At 42.4% G+C, this 12,737-nt stretch overlaps 1 protein-coding gene across 3 annotated transcripts in view; it reads left to right on the top strand.

The window, feature by feature from the left end:
• Positions 1-520: 520 nt before the first annotated feature.
• The window catches only part of LOC121432394 (TATA box-binding protein-associated factor RNA polymerase I subunit B), a 69,258-nt gene continuing 57,041 nt past the window's right edge, over positions 521-12,737 (top strand). For all 3 annotated transcript variants that reach the window (XM_041630337.1, XM_041630338.1, XM_041630339.1), the window contains exons 1-3: positions 521-580; positions 2,187-2,285; positions 8,444-8,531. In XM_041630337.1, the coding sequence (XP_041486271.1) occupies positions 563-580; positions 2,187-2,285; positions 8,444-8,531 (205 nt within the window). In that variant the 5' untranslated portion in view covers positions 521-562. The remainder of the gene's footprint in view (positions 581-2,186; positions 2,286-8,443; positions 8,532-12,737) is intronic.

Genomic DNA, 12,737 nt, shown 5'->3' with positions numbered 1-12,737 from the left:
ACCTAGGTTGCAAGGTGGTGTAAAGCACCTGACAAACATACACAAGGCTTTGGTTCTTAAGACCTGGAGAAGAAAAAAAATTCCAAATAGAAACCCAGCTCTAACAATGTGTTCTCTACTTCAGACATTAGGAGAATATGTTAAAAAACAAAACAAAACAAAACAAAAAAACCCCAAGAAGCCGGGAGGTGGTGGTGCACGCCTTTAATCCCAGCACTCGACAGCCAGACGGAGGAGGATTTCTGTGATTTCAAGGTCAGTCTGGTCTACAGAGCGCCTTGACAGCCAGGGCTACACAGAGAAACCCTGTCTCGACACATACTCCACCAAAAATAAATAAATAAGACACCTTCTCGTAGGTCTGAGCCAATTCTCAGGAGTCTGGCCCTGTTCCTGCCTTGCCGGCAGGCAGCTCAAGACCCAGGCTTTGGGAGCACAAAGGGCGGCACCGAAGACTAGCGGAACGCAAAGGCGGGGCTGTGTTTCTGGCCGGAGCACTCTCTCGCCTCTCCCGGAAGCGGCTCCCGCTGCCTTAGGTAACGGTGGCGGCGACTAAGCAGCGATGGATCTGGAGCAGGCGGTAAGGACCTAGAGGACCGCATGGAGGTCTGACTCGACGTTTCCCTAACTGAAAGAGCCCAGGGAGCCAAGCGGAGGAGGAGCAGCGCGAGGAGGAGGCGTCGGCGGGGGGCGGTGACCCACAGAGGGGGCGGGGCGAGGGGGCGGTGGCCACGCGGCCCGGAACCAGGCCACCTTCCCACTCGGGGAGGGTGCGGGTGCGGGTGGGTGGAGTGTTTGTGCCCTTGGGGCGTGGGTCGGGAGAAGGATGAAGCTGTGGGGTTGTGGGATGGCCACCTCCATGGCTCATCCTCTCTGGAATGGACCATCCAGCAAAGCTCCCATTGACGCTGGGCTGGGGTGAGGAAGGGCAGAACCTGAACTTGGGATTCCTCCAAGAAACCCGTATCAGTCTGTCCCGGGTACCGATTCCAAACCCCTGCAGAGGACATTCCAGTGTGCTGTCTTAGTTAGGGTTTCTATTGCAGCAATAAAACACCATGACCAAAAAAGCAAGTTGGGGAAGAAAGGGTTTATTTGGCTTACACTGCACATCATCTAAGGAAGTCAGGGCAGGAACTGGAGTCTGAAGCTGATGCAGAGGCCTTAGAGGAGTGCTGCTTGCTGGCTTGCTCCCCATGGCTTGCTCAGCCTGCTTTCTTATAGAACCTAGGACCAGCAGCCCAGGGCTGACACCACTTACCGTGAGCTGGGCCCTCCCCCATCAAACACCAATTAAGAAACTCAATCTTATGGAGGCATTTTCTCTACTGGGCTTCCTCCTAAAATGACTTTAGGTTGTGGCAAGTTGACACAAACCTATCCAGCACGTGTACCTATCTATACCTCATTATAAAAGTGATCAAGATGTTGTTGAACTTCAAATGACCTTTACATGATAGACATATTCAGTAACGACCCATAACTCAAACACCAAAGGTTTTGGATCCAAGTCTCTCTGTGTGTATTCTGGCAGAATAATGATAGAGGGTCTCATAGTAGACTCTAAGTATAATACCAATAAATGTTGTATGATGGATGGTTAAAGTTTAGAGAATAAGTTGATAAAACTGAAATTGCAATCCACCATGATCCATCCATATAGAGCATGGGTGAATCTTGTGCTCCTTTTCCTTAATGGAGCCCCGCAGCACACGGTTCCACGTCTCATACACATACAGTTGATACCCTTGATAGTGCTGCCTAAATGCACCAGAACTTGAAACAGCCACTTCTTGGTACATTTTCAGTGCTACCAAGGAAATGCCAACAGGGTTTCTACTCTTCGCATTTTTATTTTGCTTACATATGCTGGGTCATCTTTCTCTCCCCCACCGCTTCCAAGGAACTTTACCTGTTTCTTTGTTTCTAGTTTAGTCTTGTCTAGCTTTTCTTCTTGGTTCTCAGTCTGCATATTTTAGTAGCTTTGTGGAATAGTTACAGTGTTTCTTACTACTAAAGAGACTGAATTTTTTATTTTTAGATAGTCCTATGTATTTTTAACTTTGTGATTTTTTTTTTTTAATTTGGGGGATGAAATCACCAGGAATCCTAGAGGTAGAACTTAGAACCATGAGGTTTAAGATGCAGTGTACCAGCCTGACAGTCAGGTTTTCTCTTTTCTACAGAAATCGTTCACAGACCGCTGTTCACAGTGTGCTGCTGTCTCCTGGGGCCTTACCGATGAAGGAAAATACTATTGCACTTCCTGCCACAATGTCACAGACGTAAGTAACATGCCACTTGTGAATATGCTTATGCTTTTAAAATGGCAGTTTCAGCCTGGTGCATGGCCTAGTTCCTAAAAATGGATCTGTTTTCATTACTCATTCAATGGGCAAATTCCAAGAATAGAAACAGTCTTCAAGAGTACAGTCTTGGATTAAGAACCTTGCAAATTAGATAGGAGATGAAATTTTAAAATTATATCGAGCCCCTGGGCAGTGGTGGTACACGCCTTTAATCCCCACACTTGGCTGAGGCAGGTGATTCTCTGAATTTGAGGCCAACCTGGTCTACAGAGTAAGATCCAGGACAGCCAGGGCTACACAGAGAAACCCTGTCTCAAAAAATTATGTGTTTAGCTACATTTATAAATGAATATTACATATAGACTATACGTGTATGGATATATCAAACATTACACTTGAAAGAAGTTTTTAATGTGTTGCACTAGTGTAGAGACTTGGATGTGAGGTGATGGGGGGCTTATCTCTGTAGTTCCTTTAAGAGTACCACGTACTTTCTCATATTTTATGTAGTCCCTACCTCACAACAACCTGTGACATACAGTGTTATGCCTAGACAGCAAGTAAAGCTCATCAGTCGAATTCGTGGTTTTGTTGTTTTTATTTTTTGTTTTAAGACACAGTCTTACTCTGTAGACCAGGCTGGGCTCCAACTCAGAGACCCGAAAAAGCTGGGACTGAAGGCCTTTGCCCCAACACCTGACACCGGTTGAGCTAGTTCGCTAACACACAGGAGTGCAGAGACTTGAGGTGGGACTTGAATCTCAGTCTTCTAACTCTCGGGTTCATTTCACCCCATCACCCCTGTTTCCTAACTAGAGAGTGTCACTCTGCACTGTTAACCTTGGTAAATGAGGCCATCTTCACACTAAAGTTTTAGGTCTTATTTTGGCAAGCATACTCTTCTAATTCAGCCACAGTAATCACAGCGTGGACAGCCTGCTGCTGGACCAGCTAAGCATGTCAGGACTGTTCTCCATAGGACAGGATTTGCTGGAAGTGCAGAGCCAGGAAGGAACACGTGCTGCCTTCACTGCTTGGTCAGAAAGGCTAGTTGGGGCTAAAGAGTGACTGTGCCCCAACGTTAAGTGTGGTGGGGGCCTGACTTGCCTTCCTAAGTCAGTGTTACAACTAAAAATCTGGGCACAAGATGTGAAACAAACAAAACCCTTCAGAAGCATAGATAATTTAGGTGACAACTCAGTTATGCAAGTGCTTTTCTCTTATAAAAAGGTATGTCTATATGTGTGAGTGCAGGTGCCTGTGGCGTCTAGAAGAGGGAGCTTGTGAGCAGCCTGACATAGGTGTGGAAACCCAAGGGTCCTTTGCAGGACCTGCACATGCACTTAGCCCTGGCCCATCTCTAGCCCCACACAAGTGTGTTTCCTTGAGGTGACTTATTCAGTCTGCAGCTCAGATGCTTGTTTGTATCTCTGTTAGTCAGGCAGGATATTAATAAGATAGACACTCAACCGAGAAAGAGCACTAGGGAATGACTGAGCGCTAATCTCCTTGATAATGGTGATGGTCTCATGGAGACATGTCTCATCAAGATGTGTAAATACTCGTGTACACAGATATATCAGATTGGACACTTGAAACCTGTGCGGTTTGTCTCTGCTTTGATGCTTGTTGAGGCGCCAGTGGTTTAGTCACTCTTAATTTTGTACTGTTGTCTAGATGTAAATATAGTGGAGGAGCAGAATGTCACGACGGAAGAGTTGCCATTTGCAGGTGGAGTCAGGGCCTATTTTTAGACAAACTGAACAACCGCAACTAATGACTTCTTTTATTTCTATCTTTAATGCTTCTTGGTTCTTTCTTTTAAATCTACTACCCTTTTTTTTGTGTCTGGCTTACCTCACTCAGGATAGTGTTTTCTATTTCCATCCATTTGTATGCAAAATTCAAGAAGTCCTTGTTTCTTACTGTTGAATAATACTCTAATATGTATATATTCCATACTTTCTTCATCCATTCTTCCATTGAAGGGCATCTAGGTTGTTTCCAGGTTCTGGCTATGACAAACAATGCTGCTATGAACATAGTAGAGCATATACTTTTGTTGTATGATAGGGCCTCTCTTGGGTATATTCCCAAGAGTGGTATTGCGGGGTCCAGGGGTAAGTTGATCCCAAATTTCCTGAGAAACCGCCACACTGCTTTCCAAAGTGGTTGCACAAGTTTGCATTCCCACCAGCAATGGATGAGTGTACCCCTTTCTCCACAACCTCTCCAACAAAGGCTATCATTGGTGTTTTTGATTTTCGCCATTCTGACAGGTGTAAGATGGTATCTTAAAGTTGTCTTGATTTGCATTTCCCTGATCGCTAAGGAAGTTGAGCATGACCTTAAGTGTCTTTTGGCCATTTGAAGTTCTTCTGTTGAGAATTCTCTGTTCAGCTCAATGCCCCATTTTATAATTGGGTTGGTTAGCCTTTTACAGTCTACTGAGAACTCAAGAACAATGGCACTGGGTTTCTGATCCTACTGCACGTACTGGCTTTGTGGGAGCCTAGGCAGTTTGGATGCTCAACTTACTAGACCTGGATGGAGGTGGGGGGTTCCTTGGACTTCCCACAGGACAGGGAACCCTGATTGCTTTTCGGGCTGAGGGGGGGGGACTTAATTAGGGGAGGGGGAGGGAAATGGGAGGCGGTGGCTGGGAAGAGACAGAAATCTTTAATAAATAAATAAATTAAAAAAAATAAATCTACTACCCTCATTTTTAGTTTGAAAGAATATAATATTACTATCTAGTTTCATATTTAATACTCTCAACCCAGCCGGGCAGTGGTGGTGCGCGCCTTTAATCCCAGCAGTCGGATCTCTGTGAGTTCGAGGCCAGCCTGGTCTACAAGGGCTAGTTCCAGGACAGGCTCCAAAGCCACAGAGAAACCCTGTCTTGAAACAAAACAAAACAAAACCATAAAACAAACAAAAGACTTTCAACCTAATAGAATAATGTACAGTCCTTGAAGGTGGGTGATATTTCTTTTTCCTACTGTGTATGGGGATGACCTAATAGGCATGTGCCATACTAGTTATATCCCTGGTCTCTACATGTTTTTGTGAAAGGCCCTGAACCTCATCTTCCCTTCACACAATAGGCAAACCTCTGTGTGTACAACTTCCATTGTTATGTTGGCTTTACACTAATCCGGTCATATTCAGCTTGTAGAATAGTATACAGCTGGTGCGCCCTAGGGTTGTGTGGTGTGGAAGTGTTGATTCAGTGGGTGAAGAAACGACCAATGAGTCAGTGTGCTGCAACAAGTGGAAGCTCCTTGCCCTTCCCTCAGTTTGTTGTGCCTGATTCTTCAAGCTCTTGGCACAGAAAACAATTCCAGCAAAGCCTTCTGATTAGAAAGCATTTTCCCTGGTGTGTTTTAGTCAGGACACCATATATTGTTTGCAAGTTCTTAAGTATTTAATAAAAATATGGGCTCAAATTATGAATTTAATAGATTTTATAAGAACAATGCGTGATCATAGTAGGAAATGGAAAACTATGCAAATGAAAGCAAAAATCACTAATATTCTCAGTATTCATTCAGCAGCTTCCAGTCAGTCTTTTGTTTGCTTGTGTATGGAAAGGAAAAGGGAGACTTGTGAGTACCACCAAGTCCTTTGTCTTGATGGTTTTTACTGTGTTATCCTAAATATTGCAGATTTGTATTAGGAATGTAAATAATCCACAGTCTAACCATTCAGTCTGCTGATGATAGCTTCATGGGGATGTTCAGCCTTCCCTGCTTTGCATTAGTTGTTTATGTCCTAAATAGCTCAGGGTGAAGCCCCTCCCACCACTTTGTTCTACCTGTCTTTTCTCAATAACTGTTTTAGTGGAGTTTGTGTGTGTGTGTGTGTGTGTGTGTGTGTGTCCAGAAATCCTAATGTTAGAAGCATGTCTCTTATAATGTTTGTTTGAGACAGGGTCTCATGTAGCCCAGGCTGGCTTTTGGATGTTGAACCTAGGGCTAGGGCATGTTAGGCAAGCATTTTACCAACTGGATTACATCTCAGCCTGTGCGTTTTATTATTATTTTATTGTTTTTATTGAGCTACACATTTTTCTCCACTCCCCTCTCTTCTTCCATTCATCCCTTCTACTCTCTCCCGTGACCCCCACACTCCCAATTTACTCAAAGGAGATCTTGTCTTCTTCTCCTTCCTATGTAGATCCATGTATGTCTCTTTTAGGTTCCTCTTTGTTGTCTAGGTTTTCTGGGATTGTGAATTATAGGTTGGTTTTCTTTGCTTTATGTCTAAAAGCCACTTATGAGTGACTACATAATATATTTGTCTTTCTGGGCCAGGGTTACCTCACTCAATTTTTTTTCTAGATCCATCCATTTTCCTGCAAATTTCAAGATGTTTTTATTTTTTACCACTATGTAATACTCCATTGTGTAAATGTACCACATTTTCTTTATCCATTCTTTTTTTTTTTGGTTTTTCGAGATAGGGTTTCCCCGTAGCTTTGGTGCCTGTCCTGGAACTAGCTCTTGTAGACCAGGCTGGCCTCGAACTCCCAGAGATCCGCCTGCCTCTGCCTCCTGAGTGCTGGGATTAAAGGCGTGCACCACCACCGCCTGGCTTCTTTATCCATTCTTCAGTTGAGGGATATCTAGGTTGTTTCCAGGTTCTGGCTATTTTGAATAATGCTGCTATGAACATAGTTGAACACATGTCCTTGTGATATGATTGTCTTTTGGATATATACCCAAAAGTGATATTGCTGGGTCTTGCCTTTTGTTCTTTTTGAGATTCATTCTGCTGGTGTGGTATAGCCTAGAATTCCAGTACTTGGGGCAAGGCAACCACAAATTTGAGGCTTTCCCAGGCTATCTGGAAGCATACCCCCACCTCAGCAACCCCCAAAAGATAAGCTTCATTCTTTAAATTTATAAAAAAATATAGCAATGCCATTTATTATTTAAAAATTTTGACTTTTCTTTAGAAATAAGACTCTGTTTTGTTTTTGGATGGAAGAAGATCAATCTGAGATAATCCCCGTTGACAACATTCATCACTGATCAGTTTGTTATGAGTGTTACTAACCATTACTATTCTAAAATTCTGTTTTATTGAAAATAAAAAGTAGTGCTTTTATTTTTTTATTTTATTTTTTTCAGACAGGCTCTTACTTTGTAACCTTGTCTGGCCTGGAACTCACTATATAGACCAGGCTGGCCCTGCTTTTCTGTTTTTTTTTTTTTTTTTTTTTTTTTTTGATTTTCAAGAAAGGGTTTCTCCGTAGCTTTTGGTTCCTGTCCTGGAACTAGCTCATGTAGACCAGGCTGGCCTCGAACTCACAGAGATCCACCTGCCTCTGCCTCCCAAGTGCTGGGATAAAAGGCATGCGCCACCACCGCCCGGCGTGGCCCGGCTTTTCAAGAAGTAGGAGTCTCTCTGTGTGTTGCTGGGGCACCAGCAGTCTCACTGAATTAGTAATTGACTGGTTGTTTGGTTTTTGTTGTTGTTTGCTTTGAGGGAGGGTCTGTGTAGCACAGACTGGCCTTAAACTCCTGATCTTCCTGCCTTCACCTCCTAAATCCAGGATTATGGGTGCGTGCCACTTTCCCTAACCATAAATTGATCTAATGCTAAAATGTATTTTTCATGGATAAAAAATTGAATATATTTTATTCTTGGTCTGTTTTGAAAAGCTAATATATTGTTTCCCTTATTTTTAAAAAAATAAATTTACTTTTTAATACTTTTCTTTTGTTTTTGTTTTCTAGATAGGATCTCTCTGTGTAACCCTGCTGACCTGGAACTCACTCTGTAGACCAGGCTAGCCTCAAACTCACAGAGATCCGTCTGTCTCTGCCTCCCAAATGCTGAGATTAAAGGTGTGTGCCACCATGCTCAGCTTTTTAAATCAATATTTAATTAAAATATAATTACATCATTTAAAGTAAAAGTGTATTTGTTTGGCTGCTGTGTGCTGGCTCTTTTAGAAACCGAAACATTTTATGTGAAAAAGCAGCATAAAGATTAACCAGCATAGTATGGCTTCACTGTCATCTGCCTAGTCTCTGTCTGTTTCCAGACACTTCCCAGAGCATGCTGGGAATCTGCTTCAGGGGCATAGAGCTCTCTTTTCTTCACTGTCTGTTTTTTTCCTGCAGCGGTCTGAGGAAGTTGTGAGCACTGCAGTTATTCCCAACACCAAGATCAACTCCATCTGCAGGGGGCTGAGGAAGAGAAGCAGGCATGGTGAGCACCCGCACTGCCAGGTTCTCCTCACATTTTCCTTCACGCTTTGAGGACACAAAATAGATATTTTTTATTTATTTATTTATTTAGATTTTTCGAGACAGGGTTTCTCCATAGCTTTTTTGGTTCCTGTCCTGGAACTAGCTCTTGTAGTCCAGGCTGGCCTCGAACTCACAGAGATCCGCCTGCCTCTGCTTCCCGAGTGCTGGGATTAAAGGCGTGCGCCACCACTGCCCGGCTTGATTTTTTTTTTTTTTTTTTTTTTTTTTTTGAGACAGTGTTTCTCTGTGTAACAACCTTAGCTGTCCTGGAACTAGCTCTTATAGACCAGGCTGGCCTTGAACTCACAGAGATCCGCCTGCCTCTGCCTCTGGAGTTCTGGGATTAAATGCATGCACCACCACTGCACGGTCTACAAAATGAAATTTTAAATAAATTCCAGACAAAATGCCAACATTTTAAGCAGAAAGCCCAAACTCGACTTGAAGTTACGGCTGGTGGTAAAATTCGAAGCAAGTGCATTGCAGCATGTGTTGTAAGCCACTCTTCTGGTGGGCAGCCGGCGTGCAGGAGGTGGTACCCATGCTGGCTGTCCTGTCTGTGCCGTCACCAGGATGTCACTTTCTGAAATGCCTCAGCTATGGCTTGTCATTAGGCAAGTTAAACATTATATCCAACTTTCAAAACACCATTTCTCACATTGAATTTTGAATATGCCTTCTTAAAATAGGGAAGATTAATTTTTCCCTAAAATGGCTACAGCGTAGCTATGGATCCAGTGAGCCCTAACCATGGGCTGTCATGGAGAAGGCTTGGGAACATTTGGCTGGTGATTTGTATTTTGTGACTAACTAGGACCAGATAGATTTTTAAGACAGAAACCACCAACCTAATGATGACAGTAAATAGTTCTACAGAAGGTAGCTATAAAGGCAGACATACAAATATATTTGTGTATGCATATATATAAACATACATATAGACATACATGACATACTTATATTGACATTCTTAGATGAGTATCAGAGAGAATGCTGAAATATTAACACATTTTAAAAAACGACTTAAAGATTATTTTATGTATTATATGTATGTAGGTGTTTGTCTGCACGTATGTGATGTGGACTTCCCCTTTGTATGCTGTGAATACCATTGGCTTGGCCTGGTAGGGTAGAGTAGGGGGAGGGGACTAAACAAAATGCTAGGAGAAAGAAGGCAGAGTCAGGAGAAGCCAGAAATATGTTTAAGCCATTGGCCAAACAGTATTGTAAATAATATGGTTTTTGTGTCATTATTTTGGGGCTGAGCAACCGGGAACAAACAAGCGGCCTCCTACAACACATATGTCTATGTACCATGCCTGTGTGTGTGCAGGCCAGTGTCTGTGTTGGACCCTCTGTGACTGGAGTTACAGAGGGCTGTGACCCACTCTTGAGGTGCTGGAAACCAAACCCAGGTCCTCTTTGAGAGCAGCGAATGTTCTTTTTCATTGCACCGTTCATCTCTCCAGTCCAGTAGTGACTTTTGATAGCCTAAAACCTGAATAATTTTTATTCAGTTTTATCAGAGTAAAACTTGATTAATTGTTACTCATATATGTAAGTAGTTAAAATGTGTAGTTTGGGCTTAAATTGTCTACAGAACCTTGGACGCTCTGTTAGGTGTGTCTCATAGTCAAGGCGGTAGTCACTGGCACTTTACCTGTGAAAGGAGAGTAGCGCCCATTGTTAGTTACAGCAGGCACTTGTGGGTGGTGTAAAATCAGTGTCCAGGTTTATATGACTATGTGGGAGCCCTGTGCATACAGACAGCTCGAAGGGGGTCAAACCCTCTTAACCTCTGGGTCATCAGAAACCACAGGCTTTTGGTTATCCCTGAGACTCTTTCCCGGAAGGATTGGACAGTCAGTGGGGACAAGGACATCTTGTGTTATGCGTTAATCTGGCAAGTGAAAGGAGTTCGAATCTTCGCCCTGTGCAGAGAAGTTACGTGGGAGTCAGGCAGACCTCAGAAGCCGTGTGAGAAGTTTGAATAGCATGCATTTGAACACATTTCTGTATTTGTCCGGCAGCGGCAGATAAAGCACAAGGTTCTTAACCACTGTGACATTTTTTCAGCTGGTCATTACTGTAGTTAACATGTAATTCTGACTGCTTTGGCAGATTTTCATATGCCTTCTTAGGTTGTTGAATAGTCCGTTTAAAATACTTAGAAGCTGGAACATGGCCCCATCAGTGACCTACCTGACATACAAAAGACCTGGAGGACAGATCCCCAAAACTTATATAAGCTGCTAATGACAGCATGTGTCTGTAACCCCAGTATTGAAAGGAATAAGGCCGGTAGATGCTTGAAGCTTATTGGCCAGCCATCTTAGTCAAATCGGTAAGTTCTAGATTTACCAAGAGACCTCATGTTAAAAAGAAAAAAAATAGAGGTGGAAGGACTGGAGAGATGACTCAGTGGTTAAGAGCACTTGCTTTGTTGGGACCTTCATTCAATTCCCAGCACTCATTGGTGGCTTACAACTGTCTGTAAATGAGCTCCAGGGGATCTTGGGCAGCATGCATATGCATGTGGTACATATACATACATACATACAAGCAAACATCCATATGAAGTGAAATAATAGTAATTTTTAAAAGATGCATCATGTTCAAGGAAGACCTTGCCACTGATCATAGACCTACACATACCTGCACATAGCTACATACAGCCCACCTACATGTGTACATATACCAACAATTGTAAACACTGCACACAAAACCATACACACACATTTTAAAAGGGAAAAAATAAAATGCTTAGGACACATATGGTACCTAGGTGTTGCAAGGAGTGTGAGTCCTTTGTTCCCATTACCGGGCTAGCTTACACCCAAAATAATCACACAGAAATTGTATTAATTAAATCACTGCCTGGCCCATTATCTCTAGCCTCTTATTGGCTAACTCTCACATCTTGATTTAACCCATTTCTATCAATCTGTATTTACTACGAGGTCGTGGCTTCCTGGGAAAGATTTAGCATGTCTGACCTCTTAAGAGCTGTAGGGTTTTGCAGCTAAAGCTGAGTCAGGAAGCCTCTCTTAGATGAGAGCGCTTGCTTGCTTCTAGCAAGCAGAGCAGACCCGAGAAATTGTTGCTACCAAGAAAACATGCTTTACTTTATTCTTTCCCAAGCTTTCTCAGACTTTACGTGGAGTTCAGTCATCCACGTCTGGGTGCCATTCTTTTGAAGGGAGCTGCAGGCTTTAACTTTAACATAGTAAAATTACATATAGCAAAACAGTTATCAAGCAAGAATTACAGTTTATGTAATATTTATGTCTATTTTATCTTTTATCATAACAAAGGAAAACTATAACTATCTATTCTTCAGCTCTATCAAAGACTTCAGAAGGATATAATATTACCTATGTAAACTGGAAGTGCATTATAAACAACTTCCAAAACTCTAGAATTGACAGAGACATCTTGCTGCCTAGACAGTCACCCAAAGTTATTCTGTACTGTTGGGGCATCCATCTTCAGCTTACAGGCCCATAGTATTCAGCAGACATTTTCATGAAGCAGGAAATTTTAAAGACAATTTAGTCACTTTCTTCTGTGTCCTGCAGAATGTCTCGCAGACTCCATCATGAAACAGGAACCCCGAAAGACCATCTCACCTTTAGGCAAGTTCAGCAGTCCTCTCTCTGTGGGTACTGCATGTCCATTGAAGCAGTCCAGGCAAGAGCAGTTTCTTGCCCACATGGCTAGCAAACTCCCTAAGGAGCCTCTTCGATGCCTATCTTCATCTTGAAGTAGATTGGTGCTTCCAGTAGCAGACATGTCTCATTGTCATGAAAAGCCTTAAGTTATTAAAACATTTTAAATGCCATATTCTGTAGTCTTTGAAAGATATGAAGAATGCCTATCTAACTGAAATATATCTCTATGTAGCTAGAAAATCTAACATGACTACAAGCTTGACTATTATCGATGATTATCCATTAACAACCTATATTTCCTAATTATACATTACATTTTAAATGAACTACACAATCACAATACCTTAGTCAAGAGCAGAAATATACATATAACAAGATTGACCTTAAATTTATATCAATAAATCAAAATCCATACCAATGCAAATTATTCATATCTATATCATATCCCTCTTTAAATGTAAAAAACAGTTATAAACACTATTTGGGAATATGGG

This window comes from Microtus oregoni, unplaced genomic scaffold (genome assembly GCF_018167655.1).
Source record: "Microtus oregoni isolate MIOR12 unplaced genomic scaffold, Mior012 000034F_ref0000314, whole genome shotgun sequence".
Lineage (NCBI taxonomy): Eukaryota > Metazoa > Chordata > Mammalia > Rodentia > Cricetidae > Microtus > Microtus oregoni.
Note: the sequence above shows the minus strand (reverse complement) of the source record. Positions and strands in the feature narration are given on the sequence as shown.